We start from the raw sequence: 23,490 nt of genomic DNA on the forward strand, positions 1-23,490 counted from the left end.
CAGATTATGTATTTTATTTTTATCGACATGTCAATACCAATGTGTGAGTGAGTTTTGTGTTTAGTATTTTTCGTGCTTTTTTTATGATAATTAATGGAATTAATAATTTCAACGTTTATTTTATTTTAGCCATATCTGAAACTTTTTCCAACTTTCTCTGAACTTTACAAATATCATGTAGAAAAAATTCTCATAAGTGCCATAAATTATTCTAAACTGGTCAAACTGGTAACAAATATCGTCCAATAACAACACTATTACAAAAAACAATTTCTAATCAGCAGTAATTCCAGTTATCGAGATAGTATTAATTTCAACCACCTGCCATTACAGACCATAATTACATGCCAATAGATCCTCAATAGATCCTATTATACATGAGCATGTCATTCACCGATGCCAATTCAGTTACGTTCTAATATTAGACCCGACATTAAACGAACCTAATCATAAGCTAGTACTACTATACTTATTTGTACATCCGTTTCTCTCACCTCTCTGGACCAATGGATGGAAACCGGTATATTTTCACGTTACACTGTTTTCCTTTCCGTTCGCGGTTTTCACGATTTTTGTTTGCAGGCAGTCAGCGCAGGCGCGAGATTAGCCATCGAAGAATGTCAGCACCAGTTCCGATCCGCCAGATGGAACTGCTCCATCAGCTCGGAAAATCCGGACAACATTTTCGGCGGCGTGATGCTAGTCAGTAAGTAAAAGCTCAGTCTTGAAGGGAATAAAGCTTAGGCGCGATGTACAATGGAAGATGTTCTTGACGAAATGGAAGCTCAGAGGGAAAAAAGTTTTAGCTTGACGTGCAAATGGATGCTTTTTATCACTGATGCACACCATATGAAATGGAAGTACGAAATGAAATTTGACAGAGACTTATTGGTTACTCGAAGTATTAAATGCGAAGCCATTCTAACTATAATATTATGTAACATTACATTTATAGAAACATCAGTAAAGAAAACACAACTGGTAATAAATATAGCATATACATACAACATATAAATGTTTATATCCAAACATAAATAGAAATATAAGTTACACCAATATTATCAGTTATCAACTCCCATTATAAATGGTAAAAGAAGATAAATAACTTTAGTAAACAAGGAAAAGGTATCTTTTCATTTCGTAATAAAAATAATTTTAATTAAATCCCATACGCTGCAAGTATAGCGTTTATTTTTTATTTTTCTTTTTATCAGAGTAGAATACACTAGCAGCTTGCAGAAATGGAAAAACTTGTACTACACGGAGAAATTTCGGTGCATCTTTACAGACAGTCGTGAGGCAGCGTTCGTGTACGCAATATCGGCGGCGGGGGTTGCCTACAGCGTTACCAGAGCCTGCTCCAGGGGCGAACTCACCGATTGCTCGTGCGACAACCGGGTCAGAACACGCCACCCGAATAATTGGGAATGGGGCGGCTGCAGCGAGGTAATTTCCCCTGTATTTTTATTTCTTTCTGCCTTGATAAATAACGCACCTGAAAACAATACCGTAAATTTGACACGCCTTTTTCTCTATCTCCAGGTTTATTTCTCATTTGGAAATCTGAGTAGTTGAAAGCTCATACTTGAGTTAATATATCGAGTAGTTGGATAACACTTACAGTTGTAGTAATGGAAGTTATACAAGTTTTCTTGCAATAGTGACTATTTTTTATTGTTTCTAGTAGAACGGATATATTTATTTTGCTGGATTATTATTTAGTTTATATTATAGCGGGTAGTAAGTTGTTTCATCGGAATAAAACTATTTTTTTGTAATATTCATGTTACTAGTACTCTAGACTTCTGGTCTTCTTCTTTTTCTAGTATTCTAGACTGTATAGTATAAAAGATACTATATTACTCTCTTCTTGATGAAACATAAATTTCTTTTCAAAAATTGAAATCTTTGAATAGTATTATATTATAAAGAATACGATAGTGTGCTTGTACACTCTAATTTTACTGCTTGACGAAACATTTATCCAGCAGTTTTTCTACTCGTTCAAACACCAGTTAAATTAATTTCATTTCACTATAACGAATTCCTCTCTGGTGCTTACATAACATCCGTTAATTAACGCGCAGGCAGTCGAGATACTGTGAGGTTAAGGTGGCGTTTTCAATTTCGCGAAAACACGAAACAGGAGTTGTGCGAGTTCTTGATCAATTTTCTTCGTCTTGGCATATCGAACGTAAATCAATCCAAACGGCTGGCTTGGAACTTAATGAAATTCCATTCTGCCGACAAACGACGATTATTTTACACCCTTTCGGGGTTGAGGAGTACAGACCGTGTACACGTAACAGTATCCTTTTCTCCGTGTTCCGCACGGTTCAGGGAACAAACCCCTCGCCGATACAGAGAACGACGACGGTCGGCTTTTTCTGAGAAACTGCTCATACTAGAGTCTACAACGTCTCGTTTGTGATTTCTTCTAAGGACAAATAGATTTTTAGTTTACAGTTTCATTTTCTCATGATAATTTTAGCTATCTCTCATGGAATTTTAACCCTAGATCTGCTAGACTGGTCCACAAATGACTGATTTCAAGCTTTCGTATTTTTTACAGTTATTGAAAGCAGTTGTTTTAGCAAAATTAGTATTTTATTGATATAGAAATGTTTTGTAGAAATTATTTATAATATTTTTATATTTTAAAATATATAATATATACATTTTACTATAATATTCATTATATAATATATACTATATGTAATAAAGTACATTATTATTATTTATGAATATATATATTTATTTCTTAATATATATATATATTGAAATGTTAAACGATAATAATAATGATAATAAAAGAGTTAATAATAATATCATAATAATATAATGATCAAAAATAGAATAGTAGTAAAATATAATCTAAAAATTTAAAACTTGATAAGGCAAATCAAATATTCTTCTGATATATTCTTGAAGGATATTTCATCATGTCTTGAAGCAGGACATAAATTGTTTGATAAAGTGGTTGGATGAAATCAGAGGACATTGGTTAAATTGGTAAAGGAGGGTGGACGAGGGTTGGAAAACGCTGTTTCATTCTGGAGTATATTAACTTCGAATCAGTGTTGCTAGTAGTTAATAGGCGGAAAACGTGGGAATGATATACAGAATAGACCTACCTTATCTTGAGTGTTTCTGTCGTTAATGGGCCGATCAAAATGCGTTTTATCCTGGATAAATAGGACGATGGGTTATATATTCATGATTAAGCTACACTTTTTATGGTTCTTTTTTTTTGAGACTCTAAGATTGCTATCGTTTCTTGTGCCTAGGGACTATGATGTTCTTTCATGTGAAACAAATTGTAGAATTATAATTGCATAAAAAAACATGTACAAATTAAGGATTTGGAAAAGAGAAATTTAAAACAGCACCATGAACACGTTATCACTGAGATAGTCAAGCTATTAGAAATTATATTATAAAAAATCATCTGATATGCTCAAGAAATATAGTTAAATGTTATCTTAGATAGTATAGATAAAAATAAATTTAAATGAGTTCACTGACTCTATAATGCCATGTAACTTTGAAATTATGGATTTCCTCTTTTATAAACATCCAAACAATTCTTTACTGAAGAAATGATCTCGAAATAAGGGTTTTTAAAAAATTCTTGCATTCTAGAACCATTGATTTTTGTAACTATTTTTTATAACTAAAGTAACGAAATTATTCGTTGAAAGAAGTACATTGAATCATATGGGAGCCATTTTGATTAAATATATAATGTTTTATAGACACTACTTAAACTGTGTAATTAAGAAGATAACTAAGAAGATGAAATAAAAATAAGTAATTACACAACTCGAGGATACTTAATATGGGTCAGCCTAAAATATACTAGAAACCTGGTGCAAAAGTAAGACAACTGCAGTTTCTGTCCAGAAACGGAATGAATAAGAAAAGGTACCTCAAATCCGAATTTATGCACAGAACTTTATTATTAGTTTCCAAATTTTTAGGGGTACACATAGAAGTATCTTTTAATATTGGGAAGTATACAGACTTTTCTATCAAATGAAAAATCTTTCTACTTGTACCATTTTTCCACTAAGTATATTACTACGTGTATACATATACACATGTCATATGTATCTTTATAAAAACTCAGAAGAAAAGAAAAAAATATAAAATACAATAATAAGAAAAAAACAAAGAATCTCGATTCTGTTGACCCTCCAGAACAGAGCACACCCCTGAAGCGCACGGGGGAAGCACTGCCCCGAACGGGCACCCCCAATTTGTCGTCTCGATCTCTCTACGGTCGGTCGACGTAAACCTTAACCCTGGGACGAAGACAAAGCTCGTCCTGTAAACGGATGCATTTCATGCGTACGGCTGACCCCTTGTAGACATTGCTAGCTTACAAGGGGATTAAGGGGGCTAAGCTTGTTAAGTTGCAACAACCCGCCACCTCCTGCCCCCGCCCAGCCCGGACATATCGGCCACGTAACTCGCACGTGAGTGATGCACACGAACGTAAATACGTACAGAGAGAAAGAGAGCAAGGTGGAGGATAAATAGAAAGATGGATAGAGAAATGAGGAGGGAGGTGGAAGAAGTGGAAGGCAATTGGAGACGAAGCTCGAGAACAAATCGTGGATGAAAAAAATTGATAAGGGTGGTGTGGAGGAATTTAAAAAAGGAGATAAATTGGGGAGGAAAGAAGGACCAGCAAAGGCATCGTTTTTGAGAACATAAAGAAAGAAAGAATAAAATATAAAATTATATCATTGGTGAAAAGCAAGAAGAAAATGTCGTGGAGAGACATATAAAACAAAAATTTAGTCTCTTCAAGAAACGTTGATCAGCAATTTATGATTGTAAGGAAAGACGGCACATATTTTTATCCTTTAACTATTACCGTTCAAAGTTCAGAACATCCATTCTTCTGATTAGCAATCAATCATATTGATTTTATACATCTTCTTTTGATAAATACACAAATTGTATATTTTACTATGCATATAATGGAGAAATCAGAATTGTTTAGGATTGTGATATGCAGCGTTTTTCCTTACAATTACAAGGATTAGTAAAACATCTAAGGACTCAGGAAACTGAACATGATTCCATAAAAACTGGAGAAGCTACGAGATAAGTAAATACCCTTGATACATTGAATATCCTAAGTGAAGGAAAAATATTCGAGTCTCCGAAATAAGAGAAATAGAAGAAGAAGAAGAAATGAAAAATCACGAGGTAAGAAATAAAACAAGAAGAAAATGGAAAGAGAACAAAGAATGGAAAGCGTGAGAAAAGACAACAGAGAAAAGACTAGCGCGTAGCGAGAAAAAAAGGCGGGCTAGACGGAAGACCGGGGAAGAAAAAAAGGAACAAGAGAGACAGAAGAAGGGAGACACGTGCTCTCGAGGAACTCACGTGGCAGGAAGAGGAGTGGAAAGTGTCGGGAAAGTGGCGCTGCTTTTACCTTCGGGATTACCCACTCGCCCACTTGTGCGGCCTCTGGCCTTTACACCAAGTTCCGGACACGGATTCCTTAACGAGCCGCTGTTGGATCCCGTGGGACGTTTCGTCTACGCTCCAGCCCGTTGACAGATTTTCGAGATAATGATGTTTGCCGACACTGTCGCGTCCCGGGCTGGGCTAACAAATATCGCTGCCACCGTATACCTCTCGTCGATAAGTCGACGTCCGTTGGTTGGCGCTTTTCGTTGAAATTTCTTACCCTCTAGTCGAATCAGGGCTACTCAAGGAAAGAAGGTTTAACCCTCGGTGTACCAAAGTGGGGTCACTAAGAGACTCCAATACATGTCCTTCTGATACTTATCGATAATTGTTAGAATGTGTGTATATGTGAATGAGGGTCTTTAATTATTGGAAGTTGTATACAAAATGAAGGGATAATGACTCTGGTGAAATGTACGTTCTTAGTACAGAAATTGAATAATTTTTAGGATTAGATATTCTCACTGAGTTTAACGAAAACATTATTGTGATAAAAACATGATAATATAAAATGTTATAATTATAAAAAGAATACTGTAGGAATCTTTTAGGAATTCTATTAATAAAGCTGATCATTTATTCTTTCTAAGTATAGTAAGGGTTAATATTGGATTTTCAGTGGGGAAGGAGTAGGTAGTTGAAAGCAGTTTGTTATTAAGTTTGCAAAAGTTATTTGTTTTGACAAAGAATGTCAATATTAACATTGTACTACGACCATTAGCTTCTTTTCCAACTCAAATTCTTCCTTATCTTCTACCTTTTTAGGGATATGATCTTTCCAAAAACATTTTATGCATTAACAAATGATATTTGTAGAAAAATACGTTCATACTATAAAACTATTCAGATTTATCGCGCATGCAGTAAATGTTAACCTCTAAACTATCGTGGGTCAACAATGGCCCATCAATAACGATACCTTTTAATGGAAATTTCGAAGTGGGTGAAAAGATTATCATAAACGAGTCGTATAGAATTTCCTGGTTTGTCTGTGAAATTGTATTTACTGGTACACTTGTTGGATCCTCTTGGAATTATTGTTTCCATTTTACCGTGAGTTATCGTTGGTATTAAGGAGCAGATACGTTACTGGGTCAATAATGGTTTGAGTGGCACTCAGAAATATCGAGTATCGCGAGTTAGTTGGATAAAAGTTACGCTTAACGAAGAAATGTATATAGGACATCAGTGGTCCAAGTGTTGCTCGACATTGTAACGAGTTTACTGTTTTATTTAGACGTATGACGCTTTATAAGTGATTAAATATGATTAAAAATCACAAGTGAACCAATTTTATTTTCTTTCTTCTTTAAATAATTATCTAAAAAACTTTACTTGTTTACCTTCTATTTTTTAGATTATGCTTCGTAACAAGGCTTAATTCTGTACTTTGTAGCTTTGAAAACAAATGTATTATATTATCAAATAATCTTCAGAAGTTGTGTTAACCAATACTATAATAGAAAGGAGAGGACAAAAAGAATTCTTTGTTTTTGATCTTTATTTTGCAATTTTCTTTATATAATTTGATCTCAAAAATAAGCTCACTTTAAAAACATTTTTGCCTCATTCAGGACATCCACTTTGGAGAGAAGTTTTCGCGAGAATGGTCAGATGGTGGTGAAGAACCTGTGAAGGAGGGTGTGCTGCATGGACCGAAAGGGCTGGCTGGCCAGCTGATGAGGAAGCACGATAGCGAAGCTGGCAGGCGCGCAGTCCGTTCAAGAATGCAACGCGTGTGCAAGTGTCACGGTGAGCCATTAACGCGTTCTACAGATAAGGCCCTCTATCTACGCTCTTATTTTTCATTCCTTACGCTTTAACGACTTAGGATTTCACCAATCCCTTGTCTGCTCTCTCCCTCTGTCACACCTTTGGTTCGCCGCGTTCATGCGTGCATAGATTCATGGGCAGAACCTCTCCCGAGACCTGTTTCAGCCTCCAAGCATGCCGTGAAAACGTGGAATGTGATGTCCGTTTTACTAGCCTTAAAGAACCGACAGCGTCTTTCCCCGCCTGTTTCTCCGAAGTTTTCTTGTTCCTTGGAATGAGTCGAAGAGGTTAGGTATAAAGAATGAACGAGTATCTAGACTGAAAAGGATATCAAATATAATACCAAATATTTTACTTGGAAACTCTGTCAAAATGATTAACGCTTTTCATAAATTCAGGATAGTAAATGGAAAGTATTATCATGAATTTGTATTTAAGTATATTTCATGATTTTGTAATTATAAGATTGACATAGCTTGTCACACTTATTTTGATACATTTCATATATATGCAGTTAAGATATTCTGGCAGTTATTTTAAGGAACATAGTTCTAATGAAAACATCTTTAAATAATTCTACAGAAAATACTGAAAGTCCTTACTGTACCCTGTGTACATACATAATTATTCTTACTTTTTCAAAAACATAATGCGAAAAATGATCTGAGTTACTAGCATATTATAACACAGCAAGGTTCCCAAAGTTTTATGTTACAAAGTATTTATAACCTTCTTTTATTCTACTGAATATTTACTTAAACAGAATTATTTCGTTGCAATAGGTATGTCTGGCTCGTGTAGTGTCCGCGTTTGTTGGAGAAGATTACCAGCGTTCAGGGTGGCTGGAGCAGCACTAGCCGCGTTGCACGAAGGTGCAGCGTTGGTACGACTGGCACAACGTGGCGGAAGAAGACCGGCAAGATTGAGGCCTGCCCGCCCAGACCTTAAACGACCTAATAAAACGGACCTAGTGTACCTCGAAGACAGCCCTGACTACTGCGAAAAAAATATCACGTGAGAAGTAGAATATTTTTATTTTCAAAAACCATATATCATTCAAATTATTTGGTTCTAGCATTTAATGAAGTTCAATACATTGCATTTAAAAAAGGGACTATAATCTATTAAAACCTGTAATCAATTACTAAAGAAAAATATTATCAAGTGTCGCTGAAAGATAAACTTTCATTGTAGTGTTTATTAAGATTACTATTCCATCTTGATTTACGTTATTCTAAAATTCTGTATTCCCCACTTTATTTGTCATTTCAAATTCAGAGGGCACTAGTATCCACGAAAGTTTAAAATCATAATTTGTTACAATTTACATACAATCTGTGACAACGTTTGTGTCCTCAGATAAGAAAATCGCTTTTACCATTCTTTATACTCAATGAACCTAATTCTAATCAACATCTTTTTTATTTGCAACATGTTCTAAATACTCCTCATTACAGCCTTGGTATTCCCGGGACAAGAGGAAGGATATGCAACCGAACGTCCCTCGGATTGGACGGATGTCGATTACTATGCTGCGGTCGGGGCTACCAGACGAGAGTACGGGACGTAACCGAAAGATGCAACTGTCGGTTCGTCTGGTGTTGTCACGTGAAGTGCGAGCTGTGTCGGCACAAACGGGAGGAGCACGTATGCAATTAGGCGGTGAACAAAAGAAGAAAAAAGAAAAAAAGAAAGCGAAAAATTGCATTCCGGTCGGCCTATCTACCGAAAGGTGCTTAACGACCCTCTGCGTCGAGGCAGTTTCTCCACGATCCCTCGATACACGATGGCCCGTTCTCATGGTCGCGACGGAATCACGGTAGAAACCGCGTATCTACCACCCCGTATATTTTTTTTATTTTTTTTTTATTTTGTATTTTTTCTTTAAGTTAATTCATCGAGGCCGATCTGACTCCTGATATGGGCGTCAGTCACGAGCCGAGTAGAGAAAACTGCCGCGAGAGGCTACGTAGTGTGACATGTTACGTTATAGTGCATTCTGTACCTGACAGTCAGAGTGTCATAAGTCCACCGCACTTCGGCAACCATTGACCTTGGGCATATACCTAGTTTTCAAATGGTTAAAATAAAACGTATCCGTATAACGTTTTCGATAAACAACGTGATGTTATTGATCATTTTGAATATCTCTGTTGCTTGTCATGGTGGACATAGTTAACAAGGAAATATTTTTTTTTGCAAAAAGATAATTTTTCTATATCCGTTAAAGAACACATTACAATGGATTGAAAATATTTTAAATACGAGTCAATGGTGCAAATGTAATGTAACAAAGTTTTGTTTTTAATTATCTTTAAACTTTGATCTTGAAAGAATTATTTCTTGACAAAAATATTTGGCTAATCAACGAACGATGATTTCTTATAACGAATATTCTTACCATCAAATACAGCAGAGATATTTAAGGTAATACTAATAAGTGGAACATTGTATAGAAAAAACTCCAAAGTCAAAAATACTTGTCTGAAAACTGGAATCGTCTCAGTATTAGCTTCGCGACAATATGCACAAGATGTCTGTGAAGTTGTTAGTGGCTTATTATACTAGTCTGACTCTCAGGTGCATCATTATTTATGTATATGTTAACATGTTGAAATTCAGCGATAAAAATCACATTAATATTCAAGCATATTTAAAAGTATAATCTACTACAATTTACATAACCATAGGAAAAACAAAACTGAAAAAACGTTTTTAATTGGTCGTATTCTCCTTTGTAACGGTGAATTTCTTATTCGACATTAAAAGCTGTTAAACATATATTCAACGTGCTGATCTCAAGCTGAAACTCAATATGTTAATAATTTACGGTTTTTGCTGACGCGAGAAGGAGAGAGTGAGAGGATAGTAGTACAGAAACGTGTGTGTCTTTCGCGTGAATGAAATCGAGTGTCCGAGTATGTGAGCGTCTGAGCACGAGGATGAAATACGATGAGTAATATAGGCAAGATATTAGGCCACTCAATGACCATTCTTTTCCTTTTTCTTCCTCTTTGTCTTTCTGTTTCTTTCTTTCTTTTCATTTTTCCTCTATTTTTCTTCCATTCTGTTTATGCTCGCACATTCGCGTATGGCGCGAGAGTCTTATTTATATTCGAAGTAAAGACTTCCACAATGTGTAGGTATCTCATTGTATACCAATGCCCTCTAGCGCATAGAACCACCTTGTCTTCACATAAATATGGAGCGAACTACAGTGAGCGGCAAAAATATGCTTATACGCTATGCAGCCGGAAATGACAAAATTGAACGCTATAAAGATTGAATCGAAGCTTTCAAAGTACTATCCTGACTACAGCAGATTTAACAATATTCATATTACATAATCAACAATAAGCTACACAGTAGTATATATATATACTGAATATACTGAACGTACTACATAAATTAGTATTATTTTTTAAAAAAGTGGCAATTTAAAATATAATTTTTTATGTTTATTATAAACATTTACTCTGTGTGACCTAATCTAATGCGCTAATATCATCTCAAAATACTTAAAGCGATAACCATATATACACACAAAAAAAAAGCGAAAGCCTAAAGATATAACGGCACGGTGGCCAATTTTTATTAGTAAAGGTTCGCCTTACAATGTCCTCAAACTACCTAATTTTTGTCCAGAAGTTGTGCGAGCTCTATCTGCTTAGCATCACACTTTAAAAGTTCAAATCTAACTCGTACGATCTATATGCGTTATATATACGTCTGCAAGCGTTTAAATACTTTCGCGACTCACTGTACATGACTCGCAGTATGTCAGCCGTGTACCGGCGAACAATGCGAGTTACGAGGAACGAGGCGGACTACGAAAGCGAGAGTTCAGATCGAAGAAAAGTGTATAGAGGACAGAATGTAGCAGGAGAGATAAAAAGGAAGAAAGAGGCCGTGATAGCGACACGTATTTCCGCTTTCGACAGTTCGCCTCGAGTCACTCGATTCGGGAACAATTCTGCCAATGACTGTACATACTGTCTTCTTACCGTTTTGTAGATTTTACGTCCACGACTGCCGCGCTGTATATAGATAAGCATATACACACACGAACATACGTACATGTAAACACGATCGATGTTAATTAGGTTCATCGAATGCTGCGTCGAGAGAGAAAACGAAAGCGGAGCTTTTCAAAAAGAGTGATCGCTCCTGTGTTTTCTGCAGCCCCCTCTCATCTCTTTTTTTCTTTGTTTTGTTTCGTTTCTTTTTATTCATCATCATGCAGTAACGTTTATCAATATCCTTTGTATACTTCGGTATAGGGAGTAACGTTTTATATCTCACTGCGCGAAGTGAAAGCTACCGTTTCGTCGCATTTCAGCCACACTGATCTAAATAGATCACAGTCTAGTCAATTACGAAGTCCGAATTGATCATGTGTTGCGATCTCTCATTACGATTGCTCAGTGATTTTTCGCCTTTAAGAGGCAGTTTTTATCCTTTCTCTTTTCTTCTTTATACTTACAACGATTTTTTATATCAACGTATGTACATATATATATATTCTCATATATATACGTGCATACATATGTGTGTGTGTGTGTGTATATATATATGCACAACAAACACACACAGAGTTTTATACTCCATATTTTTTTCTTCTTTACAAAGATGATAAATGTTTTTACATAAAAATCGGATTGTTTTATATTCATCTACGTAATGACAACCTTTTTTCTATAAATCGATATGCGTTAACGCGAAACCTATAATGATATGAGTCGACAGTAATAATACACAAATATACAGGGCGTTCTATTTGAACTATACATTCAAAATATTTTATAATTCGCGATTTACGTATCAGAAGTAAAAAATAATTAATTTACAGTAGACTTTAAAAAGAACTTTTCTATTATCAAAGTGTCATAGGTTAATGACTTTTATGTACATATATTTGTATACTTACAAAAATAGTATCAAAAGAATGGCTTTAGAAATATGATATAATGTGAAAAAGAAAATACCAAAATAAATAGTGTTCATTTAAAAAGTGAAACAAATAATTCAAATAATTTTGAATATTCAGGTTTAATATGAAACACCCTGTATATTCGACATATGAATAATGATTCTCCGTTTGCACGACATAAATGAAGGCAATTGATTTAATTAGAAGAACATGGCCTTAAAAGAGAGAAAGCGAGCGAACGAGCGAGAAAGAAAGAGAATCGAATGAACTATAGGTACCGATTAGTCCGTACGTTTGTAAGAATCTAGGCGATAAACGCACACGAGCGAGCACTCGTGCAACGAGACAACATACAGAGCGCAGTGTTGACAAATTGTAATTTATTTTTCTCTCTTCGTCGACGATAACACGCTACATCGTACTTTCTAGCTTTTCCAATCAATCAATCAATCAATCAATCAATCAATCTTATCGATCAAGTATTCTCGTAATAGTTACATCTCTTCATTAGCAATGAGATAAACCCTAGCTCGTAACATTTGTATTTGTATGTACCTGTACTCTACGTGCATTTATATAAATACATATGCGAAAAGTGTCCGTAATTAGCCATCTGATTCCATATTTTTTTCTCTTTTTAATAGATCATTTTTATCGTGTATATCTTCCCTTTGATCTTTGCGTTCTTTTTGATATAACTAAGTATCTTGCTAACATGCAACCGATTGCCGAAAATATCCCTATTATGAGACCTACAAAGAGACCAAGAAAGAATTGAAGATCCTCGTTTAATGTTTTCACCGAACTAGTTGGAGTTAGAAAGTCAAAGTTCCGATCCTTAGTCCTGGCCATGTACCGCAACCAATAAATCAATCTATCTACTGCAGGATTTATTCTATCACGAATGGCTAAAGAAACTTTTCTAGCATTCTCACGGTAATCCGCAGTTTCGTGAATCTGATTCACAGTGTTTACTATTTCTTCATTGGAACTAATACCCATCTCTTCAGTGGAATGTGCGAAACCTAACTGGACTGCGCGTGCAGCGTTTCTAGATTCATAAGAATTTCTAGGGAAACATATTACTGGAGTTCCATGGAAGGCGGCTTCTAGAAGCTCTGTATCTGCACAATGACTCAAAACTACTCTTGTACGACCATAGCCTGAAAAAATATAATAATAATATTAAAAAAGTATTCTTCATTTGAAAAATAAAAAAAAAAAATATTAAGAATATCTGTAGCTTTGTTTAAAAACTTGTAAAGATTATACACGAAAGTTATAAGGTCTCAATATGTTGATCCTTTACCTATCAAATCCTGTCGATCAATATTCGATTGAACAAAAAGATTCTCTGGCAGAACATCGTTTGATTTTTGCCATTTCTTATTTTTCCAAACTACTGCTTGACCCTCCCTGCCCTGCGGTAATTTTTGTGCAAGTTCTTTAATTAACGTATCATAATTTTCGTCCAAAAGCACCGCAATGGTACCCAGTCGATATTCAATTAACCCTTTGTGTAGATCACCCTTTAACGAATACGATCCCCTACAGTGATGACAGCCGACCTGCAATGAAAAAATTGTTAAAATAACGTTCTTTTTTTAATCTTTGTTCAATGATTTGAATAAAATGAATAAATTTATTCAAGAGTGGTTTGAACGTGGAACAACATTTTACTAGGAGAACAGGATATAAAGTTAAGTAAGCATCTGATATCAGCCTCACCTCTACTATCAGTTGAGTGAGCGGTGCGAAATCCGAACGTAGGATAACGTCAGCATCCCAAAGTATGAGGCGAACATCGGTATAAAGATTGTCTATATTAAGATTGGTATGTGGTAAATATTTTTTTGCTATCTGCAGAGCATACACCGTGTATTCATCACGAACTGTGGAGAATGTTGACCTTCTTGTGGTACTTGCCCACAACCTGGTCCAAAATCCCGCACTCTGGACTGGCAAAGCGGCGCCAGTATATTCAAACACGTACAACTCTTCTTCTCGATTGCGTGTCACTATCACTGGAATGGATTCGATGATTTCTACCCATGGTAGCAAACACCCGTCGTGTCTGAAAATTTAATGAATATTTCATTATACGATACCTTTTGTAATTTTTTAATTAATTCCGTAATAGTAAAAATTAGAATTAAAAAATAAAAATACCTGAATAATATTTAAAGATCCTAGAATTAAAAATAAAATTAAAGGACTCTAGAATCATTTCATACTTTAGAGGTAAATAACTAAGTACCGAAAGTGTACTATTTCTAAAAAATGATTGCTGATTTGATATTAAAATCTGATTAATACAATACAAAATGTGGTTATGAAAACTTAATATAATTACCAATTTTATATCACTGTTTAACGTAGTTTTAACTCGCTTTTTAAAATCCTTTTGCAAGCTATAAATATTATTGTACCATATACAATGATAAAACGTACCTGACTGCCGGAAACACGGAAAAGGTTGGTTGAATCTTCTGTATATTCTTCGCGATCTGTTCATCTTTTATGAAAGCTTCACAGATTTGGATCGCTCTTCTCTCAGGGTACGCAGATTCTTCAACATTGACTTCTACTGTCAGCACCTCGACATCGATTAATGTTTCATAAACTTCGTCCTTACTAAAGGCCGGTATAATTAACGTGGCATCGATCCCTTGATCCGACAGAGTATTCGCTAACAAAGATAAATCATAAATATCTTCGAAAGCAATAACTACTGCCGATTGCGGAGGCGCAGTTAACGTAGAACTGTGAACAGTCTTCATTAAATAGAGACACACACATATACTAATAATTAGTGACATTCTGATCAAATTATAGTAGCAATCGATAAAGTCACAAAACGTGTTTTATATGTTTACTTGGAAGAATGATACTTTCTGTATGTTAATCAGAAAACCTGGGAAAATAGTTCTTATCTTGTGGATAAGATCACATTCATTTTAATTTCGAGCAATCTTCAGTCTGTTATCGCCATATTAACCGCTATTTCGAAACTGGGTCAGTCATTTGCTAAAAAAAGAAAAAAGATCATCCCGAAATTCTGTAGCAATACAGCGGCATTCACTTTTTATCACGAAGTATTGATGTTAATATTCAAAAGAGATATTAGCAATCGTTCATCAATGTAATATAATAAATCATTGATTTTCTAAATTTCTACGACATTGATTTAAAGTCTTATTCCTTCAGAACACTTTATAAACATATATGGTCATACGCTGCATGTATACAACTGATGTAATAGTTAATATAAGATACAATTTGTATTTCAATGAATCTATTACGTTTATTCTTCACAATACACGAATTTGTACAATCCAGTTTTGAAATAAGTATATCCACACGGTACAATTTTCGCGCCTTATGGATATACTGTTATAAATTAAATAAATGACACTATTTTCCACACGGAGCACGTAGACTTCACACACGTCATACTAGATGATTCAATCCGTAAAACGATGAATATTAGATATACAAAAGATTTCACGTCCACACAGTACCACAAGGAAACGAAAATGATTGCGTGGGTCGTAACACACGACTTTTATAAGCAGATCGCCAGTGGTCCAGAACCAATCATCAATACACAACCGGCTAAAAGTTTCTGTGCTCACATTCCAAATGAATATGCGTACACTCTATTTAAGCATAATGCGTGGTTTCATCATGCGATATTAATGTAATAATTTAATTAACCTCTTCAAGCATAAAATAGGCGCATATAGCAGCAATCATATATCGAAATAAAAAAAATTAAAACGTTGATGTAATGCTCCGATTAGAGGTTAGGTTCAATAACATCGTTCATATTTTTAGTGATGGAATATATATGAATACACACTTCACTCGTTCACGCTTTATACAAAATGCAACATAATGGTTTACTTTCACGTCTGATTTGTTATAATTTTTTTATTTCATCAACTTCGTTATACAGTATACAGAATACTACACAATTTTTAATAGACAAATAATATGATTATAAAATTTACTATTAATAATTCTTAGTTTAATTTATAAATATTATTTCTAAAAAACGTTAATTTAAACTTTAAAAGCTATTCACAACGAATCACGTACTACTACCATGCCATCTATAGCACGATATGTGGTAGGAAGCACTGCATTCGATTAATTTTACCTGATCTAGTTCCTTATTGGTTAGAAACTACTAAGCGTGCTTTCCAGTTGCAATTACAAAGTGATTTCAATTCAATTATGAAAATAGAGTTGGCAGTAAGTAAAGTAGGCAGTGTTAAAACTCTTTAAGGTGTTTGTTATTTTCAATTCTATTATTCACTGTTCGAATATTTATTTCACAATCGGTGACATTTGAAGTAAATAAGGTTAACTGTAAATTTATTTATAAAGCTTTATAGTAAAATATATAGTATATCATAGTTATTGAACAAAAATTCAACATTCTTATAAAAGATTCATTAAAATTTTGGATACTTATCATTTTATAGGTGTTATAACATAAAAACTAAAAATGAGTTTCACGTACAATGCTTCAAAATCTCAGGCTAGTACCACTTCTACAAGCAGTGTCCCAACTACAAGTAAATTTGATATTTTATAATAATCAAAATATAATTAAAGTTTCTTACTATTTCATAATATGAATCTTTCTTTTAGCTTTTACTTTTGGAGTTGACGGTGCTGGAGATGCAGCAAAATCAACAGGCTTTTCACTTATATCCACATCAGCACAAAATAAACCTGGTGGTGTTTTTGGTATTGGATTAGCCAGTACTTCTGCCCAACCAAGTGGCTTTAATTTTCAAACATCTGTTGCAACTCCTCCAAATACTGCACCTTCGCAAACTCCAAGTTTAACATTTAGTACTGGTACAACTACAAGTACTGGTATAACTCCTACAGTAACCACTACAACAGCACCTACAGGATTTGTTGCACTAAATTTTAGTGTAGGAGGTACTACTATTTCCACAACAACAACAGCAACAACAGCATTTGCATCCAAACCACTTATTGGTGGATTTGCTTTGGGAACCAATAAAGGAGCTGTATCTACTGCTGCAACTGGTTTAACATTTGGTACACCAAATACAATGACAACAGGAACTGGATTTACTCTTTCTACAGCACCTGCTGCAACCACTACAACAACTGCAACTACAACAGCAACAGGTATTAATTACTGAATTTCAAATACCTATTAAAACAATTCAACTTTATTTTATGAAATAATTCTTGTTTTTTGGTTTTATAGGTTTTTCTTTAAGTACAAGTGGAACAACTTCTGCGGCCACAGGATTCACTTTTGGTACAGAAACAACTGCAACTAGCACAGCGGGATTTTCTTTAAATCAAACTGCTGCTACAGCAAGTCTTACAAGTACTCAAGCATCTTTGGGTACAACCACAACGTATGTGTGTTTTTTTATTATTATTACACAGGTTACCATAATTATGTTACTTATTAAGTGAAATATTACAGTGTTAGTTCATCCACGGGTTCGCTTCAACCTGCTTCTATAAATTCATTTGAAGAATCTATCAATAAATGGACCTTAGAATTAGAAGAACAAGAAAAAGTATTTGTAAATCAAGCTGCTCAAGTAAACACTTGGGATAAATTGCTCATAACCAATGGTGAAAAAATAGTAACACTCAATCAAGAAGTAGAAAGAGTCAAGATTGAACAGCAGCAATTAGAGCACGAATTGGACTATGTTGTAAGTTATTTATTACAATTTACTAAATTATATATAAAATAAAAAACTTATATTTGCAACTATATATTTACAAATACAGGTTGGGCAACAAAAAGAATTACAAGATTGTTTAGTACCACTAGAGAAAGAATTAGCGTCTCTTTCGATCTCCGATCCAGAAAGAGAATATACTTACCGTTTAGCAGAAGATCTTGATACACAATTGAAACGAATGTCGGAGGATTTAAAAGAAATTATTGAACATTTAAATCAAGCCAATCGTACTCAAGATTCTAGTGACCCAATTGTGCAAATCGGCAAGATACTGAACGCACATATGAATAGTTTGCAGTGGTTAGATCAACAGACAACTTTACTCAGTCAGAAAATACAGCAGATAGATCAAATGCACCAAAATTTTAGACAAGAAAATGAACGAAGCTTCAGCTTAGCATATAATTAATGTTAGTCGCCGAAATTTGATAACTGTATAATGCGGAAAGTACATTTTATACCAATTGTTTTTATGCATTAAAAAAAAATACAGGTTGTATAAAAAATAAAGAATTTATATTATATTAAAGCATTATTATCAAAATTAATGTAATTCAAATAGCTACGGAAGGCAGGAAATAATGTATTTTAAGATAATCTGCTAAATGTAAGAACAAATTAATCATTCTATCTTGAAGTATATTACATTTCACGCCATCGGGATGTACGATGTCCCAGGCCAAAAACATTAAGAACTTTTTAATATCTATGGTTGCAGATACTTTATCTTCCCGATTTTGTTGACTGCAACTCCAAATTTGCAAATCTTGAAAATGTGTAGATACTGTGGCGCTATCATTATCAATCTTCAAGACAAGAGTGCCAGTATTATCAGCACTTAACGTTAACCATTGACTCATATTTTTCATTCTTTCCACGATATTTCTTATATATTTAAGCTGTGGCATATCAACTGAAATCTAGAAAAAATAAATATTCAAAAGGAATATTAATTAAAAAATAAATAAAATAAGGTGGAAAAATTGTCTATACATCAAATTCGGGAATATTTGGTGCTTGATGCTCTGCCCATTCGCGTCGTGGTATAACCCTGACAGGTACATCATGCAAACATTGTCTTGATTCTATGCTTAACGAAGGTAATTCAATTTCTATTGTAAGACACGGTTGTCGCTTATTTGTTAGTTTGATTTTCACACTTTTCGCAGTCATTCGTAGAGAAGTTAGAGATCTACCGAGCATAGTAGGATCGAATTCTAAATAAATTTCATTCTGCTCTTCAGATACTCCATTCATAATATATTCAGTAAAGAAATGGGTTTGAATTAATTCTGCCCAAATCATTGCTGCACGATCATCGCCGACACTGAAGCACAACTCGTTCGGTGTTAATCGCAAGGTACATTGTTTTGTTATTCGAGAGATAGTGTTAACAATATCTGAAATAAAGTTATTTTCACTGTTGTTATATTTTTATATAATTAATGAACAATTTTAATATCATTATATAATACTAATCATTTTTATTACATTGTATTTGATAAACAAGTTTGTATTATGCTCGGTATTTAACTAATTTTTATCGAACTTCTTTCTGTAGATAAAAAATAATAACAATAACAAATACAGTGACATTTATTAATATTTGGCCATATACAATCATCGTCTTTTTTGTTAAATTTTTAGTGTACAATTATTTCAAGAACCTGCCGAAGAAGGTTAGAAACGATTTCCAAAATTTAAACTCACTGGTAAAGTCTCTCATTGCAGTTACATCCACCATTCTACATCTAAATTTCATCCTTGGTAGTATAGTGTAAAGTTTCTTTAAGAACAATAGATAACAAAAGTTGTTATACGTAAACGAATTTTACGCGGGAACTTATATTACAATTTCTACCACTTTGATAGATGACAGTTTCTCTTTGCAGACTTCCATGTAGCAGTTCATTAATTTTACTATACTTTGCTTGCAAAAAATAATACGTATAATTCTATATTATTTATGTTGTATTAATTCAAATTTATACGAAAGATATCCAATGTGAGATAAAAAATCATATTTAAATATACCATAAAATATTTAAATATACCAAAAAAATATAAAAATAAAATAGGAAAAACCTAATTTCTAAAAAACAAATTAATAGAATAATTTAATAATAATTACAAATAAAACCATAAAGTATTTCACTTAATCGATGCGTTCACAAGATTTATATTACCAAAATTCATAACATAGTTAACAATTCTCTCAACAGATGACACTAATTTGCACGTTTCCACTAATTTTCGCGCGAGAAATTACTGCGTGGTGCGAATGTCGAATGACCTATAATCTGGCAACGTGAAATCTAAGTTTCTTCTGTCAAGTTTTGTGTGTAAACAAAAGTAACACATCAAACACATACATTCGATAGGTCGTGTCCTTTTGTGTCACGTACAGTTCATGAAAAGTGTTCGTACTTTGACATATAGTCGTCGATACGTCTTCTCCCTTAGAGGTTGCGAATCTTTGTTGTTCAGTCGAGGGTGAGTTCGGCCATGTTGTCAAGTTCGACGACCGACGAAAATTTATTGTAATAAATCGTGTCTTGTTAACCGTGTTTCTGGATCGGGTAGCCATCAGCGAACAATGCAGCACTGATCGATATGCGGTTTATCAGAAAGAGGTAAGTCTCTTTATCTCTTTCTTGTAAAACGTGAACATCTTTGTCGCTTCTTTTTATTTCTTTCTATCCTTGACGTTCCATAATAAATCTATATTACATATATTTGTATTATATTGTTTGCGGTGATTAATTCCCCGATTAAACATACATCGATTGAAAGTAGTTTTCTGCTAATTAACCCCGTTCATAATAACAAAATTACAAATTTTTAAAAGGTATTTATTTTCATAATACGTAGTTTACTTAAATGTTTTTTGTTTCAATGTTTTTTGTATTTAAAAATTCTCCAAGATCATAAGGACACAGGATATTTTACTTTTCATATTAAATTGAATGTTAAGCAAATATAAAATTTAATTCAATTTTATTCATTGCTAAGAAAAAAAGACTGAGAATTAGTGAAACAAGTAATCTATGATATTCAACCTATGTAATTTAAGACATTGCAAAACTTGTATTGTTCTCAAGAAATATCCCCATGGTAGTTGAATATTTAAATGATCCGCGTGTATATTTTTTCCATTATCGAACGTCTAGTCGAGGCAGGTGGTAAAACACGTGGCTTGCGTAGAGACATGCACCGGTCCCGTATTTTTCTTTCCTCGTCTTCTTTCATCTTTTAGTCTTTCTTCTTCAGGCTTCCGCTTTTCATCTCTCTCGGTTACTGTTCTTCGCATTAGTGTGTTATACATATTCTATCTTCGTATTACATCGGGCACCGGTATGAAGAAAACGCGTTATACTCAAGGTTCTCGCCCTAAGTTATAAGATACGTTGAAACGTAAAGACTAGGCACATTGTTTCATATGTTTCGCGACATGTCATCTAGAGCGACAACAGTATTAATGTATTTATTAGAAGCAGTTATTTTTATATATTTTTATTTTTACTTTTCGAAACATTAATTTTTTTACATTTATAAAGTTCGTTACATCGATTGATCATAGAAGAATTATTGATTCTGTGAACGAAAATTTCGAGGTTAGCTACTATCTTGCGTTGCCGAAGTTTTTGCATTGATATCGTCTTTCTCATTCGCGGATCCGGTAACCCAGAAAGGTATAAGGTAACGACATGCAGAACTCTTTTCGAAAGGGTCAGCTTTCTCTTTTCGAAAGAAAATATTCGAGAGAAACAATCGAGTGTACTGTGTACCCATATTGGCGCCACGCGCTATATGAGAAAAGCGTATCAGAATACACGTTGCGTTAAGCACACTTATATTAAGTACACTTTGAGACCATGGGGGTATTCAAACGGCGGCCATATTGATTTTTATTACAGAAAGTGTTTTTAAACCGTGTTTCCGTAAATGTAAATGTTTAATATTCTAGGTTAGTTATTTATTAAATGTGTATATTATATTACATTTTAATCTAGAAATTGCATTTATAAAAAAGATTTTCAGATAAAATTGTCCGAACCAAAATTCATGTCAGTATCTATCTCATCTACTTATCAACGAAGTACTTAAATGACAGAAAATAAAACCGTATCATCTATTTAATGTTTAACAGGCGCCGCGTATCTGACCTGGAAAGCCGTGATTAAACAGACGTTTCGCGCAAACTGGATCCTCCCTTCCGACATATCATCAGCTCTGGTCCCATTTCCCTATATTTGCTTTGCAGTAAAGGCAGAGCAACCAAGAAGAGCCGTAAAACCTACCGATAAATTTCTCCTTTAACAAGTTGTTCCTGGAATGTCGGCCTCGAATGGAACTTCACGTTCCTTTGCTTACATTATTAACCCTTTAGCGTTGAAGGCTTGAATACCTTTACCAGCAACACCTTAAATATAATTCCTAGGTTTTAACGTATGACTTTTTGTGTGAATAAAGAATATGTTCTTTTGGAAATTTATTATGCATAATAAAATTAAAATGTTTCTTTTATGTCTTATACTTTCATTTTTAAATAATATACTCAAATACAGTGGCTCAAGTAAAGTTCTTCATCATATTTTTCAACTTGTGGCGAATTAAAGTAAATATTTGAGACACACTTTGTATTTCAATACAGATTATTACATGTTTATTCTAGATAGTCAATATACGTGTTCCTTCGCCTATTCAAAAGTGACATTTGTATTTCATGATAGTGCGCTTTATTTCTATCTCCATCTTGTTATTCCCACATAAACCTACTGACAAAGTGCAATGTAGCTTACACTGACAAAAAAGCCATGGGGCGTAAATACGAATTGCTCATTAATACTTTTTATGTATTGTGGTTTAGGAGTTTGTCCTCCAGAATTGTAGGTACAGATGGTTCGAATCCACCCCTGATCCATTTTGAGTTTTCGAGCGTTCGGGGATCTGTACGACCTTTGCAACCCCCTTCCAACTCGTTTCGTCCATATTGCATTTTATCGATTCGCAGCAGCAACCTTATTCATGATGCGTTTACATGCACAAGTCCAACATCTGAACTTTGGTCTTTAATCAATAATCTGAAATTATCTATAATAACATCTAATAATTTAAATTAATCTATTTGTAAACAAGAAACGTTACATATTTGTTTGACACCTTGTACATTGACGTAGTAGCCAAAGAAGTTGCATTATAGTTTGTGATTCGCGAAACATTCTGATCGACGTTTATTCGACTCATTGCCAGTTCGTGTCCCTTCATCCCGACATTCAGGGCATATAACGCTTCTACTTATCAATATTAACTCGCCTGTTGGGAGATAGAATGACGTCAACTCACGAACTCGATGTCCCGCATGGCAACTGCCAAGGCGTGTTGAGCCAGGACGCAAGGACAAACGCCGCGCATAGCGCACGTGGTGCGTTCAGGAATACATCATGCTGTATGACACACACACACGCATGCGCATGCTGCGCACTCTGGCACTGCTTTCACACCCTCGTACTCCCCATTTTCGACGCCCCCTTTCCATTCCTG

The 23,490-nt window shown here is 34.3% G+C and overlaps 5 protein-coding genes across 7 annotated transcripts in view; 3 read left to right on the top strand and 2 right to left on the bottom strand.

Moving 5' to 3' along the window:
• LOC108545920 (protein Wnt-1) overlaps nucleotides 1–9,288 on the top strand; it is a 60,581-nt gene extending 51,293 nt beyond the window's left edge. Inside the window, exons 3-7 of the mRNA XM_017897739.1 lie at nucleotides 583–706; nucleotides 1,289–1,446; nucleotides 7,062–7,239; nucleotides 8,043–8,274; nucleotides 8,718–9,288. Of these exons, the coding sequence (XP_017753228.1) occupies nucleotides 583–706; nucleotides 1,289–1,446; nucleotides 7,062–7,239; nucleotides 8,043–8,274; nucleotides 8,718–8,919 (894 nt within the window). The 3' untranslated portion in view covers nucleotides 8,920–9,288. The remainder of the gene's footprint in view (nucleotides 1–582; nucleotides 707–1,288; nucleotides 1,447–7,061; nucleotides 7,240–8,042; nucleotides 8,275–8,717) is intronic.
• A 3,025-nt stretch (nucleotides 9,289–12,313) lies between these two features.
• On the bottom strand, nucleotides 12,314–15,080 carry LOC108545919 (UDP-glucuronosyltransferase 2B31). Its single transcript, XM_017897738.1, has 4 exons — nucleotides 14,642–15,080; nucleotides 13,919–14,264; nucleotides 13,500–13,758; nucleotides 12,314–13,353 (listed from the first exon to the last, which is right to left on the bottom strand). Exons 1-4 carry the CDS (start codon nucleotides 15,007–15,009, stop codon nucleotides 12,842–12,844), a joined length of 1,485 nt encoding a protein of 494 aa, XP_017753227.1. The 5' UTR covers nucleotides 15,010–15,080; the 3' UTR covers nucleotides 12,314–12,841.
• Nucleotides 15,081–16,370: 1,290 nt separating this feature from the next.
• Nup62 (nucleoporin 62) lies at nucleotides 16,371–18,363 on the top strand. Of its 3 annotated transcripts, none has more exons than XM_017897778.1 (6): nucleotides 16,371–16,447; nucleotides 16,681–16,773; nucleotides 16,850–17,365; nucleotides 17,448–17,604; nucleotides 17,676–17,913; nucleotides 17,993–18,363. In XM_017897778.1, exons 2-6 carry the CDS (start codon nucleotides 16,704–16,706, stop codon nucleotides 18,353–18,355), a joined length of 1,344 nt encoding a protein of 447 aa, XP_017753267.1. In that variant the 5' UTR covers nucleotides 16,371–16,447; nucleotides 16,681–16,703; the 3' UTR covers nucleotides 18,356–18,363. The 3 variants fall into 3 exon arrangements, with proteins under 3 accessions (XP_017753267.1, XP_017753268.1, XP_017753269.1); XM_017897779.1 differs by lacking the exon at nucleotides 16,371–16,447 and adding an exon at nucleotides 16,486–16,557; XM_017897780.1 differs by lacking the exon at nucleotides 16,371–16,447 and adding an exon at nucleotides 16,529–16,548.
• Nucleotides 18,364–18,500: 137 nt separating this feature from the next.
• Nucleotides 18,501–19,708, bottom strand: Hus1-like (Hus1-like checkpoint clamp component). Its single transcript, XM_017897781.1, has 3 exons — nucleotides 19,657–19,708; nucleotides 18,940–19,346; nucleotides 18,501–18,866 (listed from the first exon to the last, which is right to left on the bottom strand). The coding sequence occupies exons 1-3, from the start codon at nucleotides 19,706–19,708 to the stop codon at nucleotides 18,501–18,503; spliced, it is 825 nt and encodes a 274-aa protein (XP_017753270.1).
• Nucleotides 19,709–20,449: 741 nt separating this feature from the next.
• Myb (proto-oncogene like protein Myb) overlaps nucleotides 20,450–23,490 on the top strand; it is a 34,978-nt gene continuing 31,937 nt past the window's right edge. Inside the window, exon 1 of the mRNA XM_017897775.1 lies at nucleotides 20,450–20,579. Within this exon, the coding sequence (XP_017753264.1) occupies nucleotides 20,560–20,579 (20 nt within the window). The 5' untranslated portion in view covers nucleotides 20,450–20,559. The remainder of the gene's footprint in view (nucleotides 20,580–23,490) is intronic.

The sequence above is a fragment of the Eufriesea mexicana genome, unplaced genomic scaffold (assembly GCF_001483705.2).
Source record: "Eufriesea mexicana isolate 0111107269 unplaced genomic scaffold, ASM148370v2 scaffold572, whole genome shotgun sequence".
Taxonomy (NCBI): domain Eukaryota; kingdom Metazoa; phylum Arthropoda; class Insecta; order Hymenoptera; family Apidae; genus Eufriesea; species Eufriesea mexicana.

Bases quoted from the DNA above. Each gene is read 5' to 3' on its own strand.
- Nup62 (XM_017897778.1), top strand. From the start codon at position 16,704: ATGAGTTTCACGTACAATGCTTCAAAATCTCAGGCTAGTACCACTTCT. The intron at 16,774-16,849 runs GTAAATTTGATA...TCTTTCTTTTAG, and splicing joins AAGCAGTGTCCCAACTACAA to CTTTTACTTTTGGAGTTGAC. The intron at 17,914-17,992 runs GTAAGTTATTTA...TTACAAATACAG, and splicing joins AGCACGAATTGGACTATGTT to GTTGGGCAACAAAAAGAATT.
- Hus1-like (XM_017897781.1), bottom strand. From the start codon at position 19,708: ATGAAATTTAGATGTAGAATGGTGGATGTAACTGCAATGAGAGACTTT. The intron at 19,347-19,656 runs GTGAGTTTAAAT...ACTTTATTTCAG, and splicing joins TGCAATGAGAGACTTTACCA to ATATTGTTAACACTATCTCT. The intron at 18,867-18,939 runs GTATAGACAATT...TATTTTTTCTAG, and splicing joins CAAATATTCCCGAATTTGAT to ATTTCAGTTGATATGCCACA.
- LOC108545919 (XM_017897738.1), bottom strand. From the start codon at position 15,009: ATGTCACTAATTATTAGTATATGTGTGTGTCTCTATTTAATGAAGACT. The intron at 14,265-14,641 runs GTACGTTTTATC...TTAAATTTTCAG, and splicing joins TCCGTGTTTCCGGCAGTCAG to ACACGACGGGTGTTTGCTAC. The intron at 13,759-13,918 runs GTGAGGCTGATA...TTTTCATTGCAG, and splicing joins TCACTCAACTGATAGTAGAG to GTCGGCTGTCATCACTGTAG.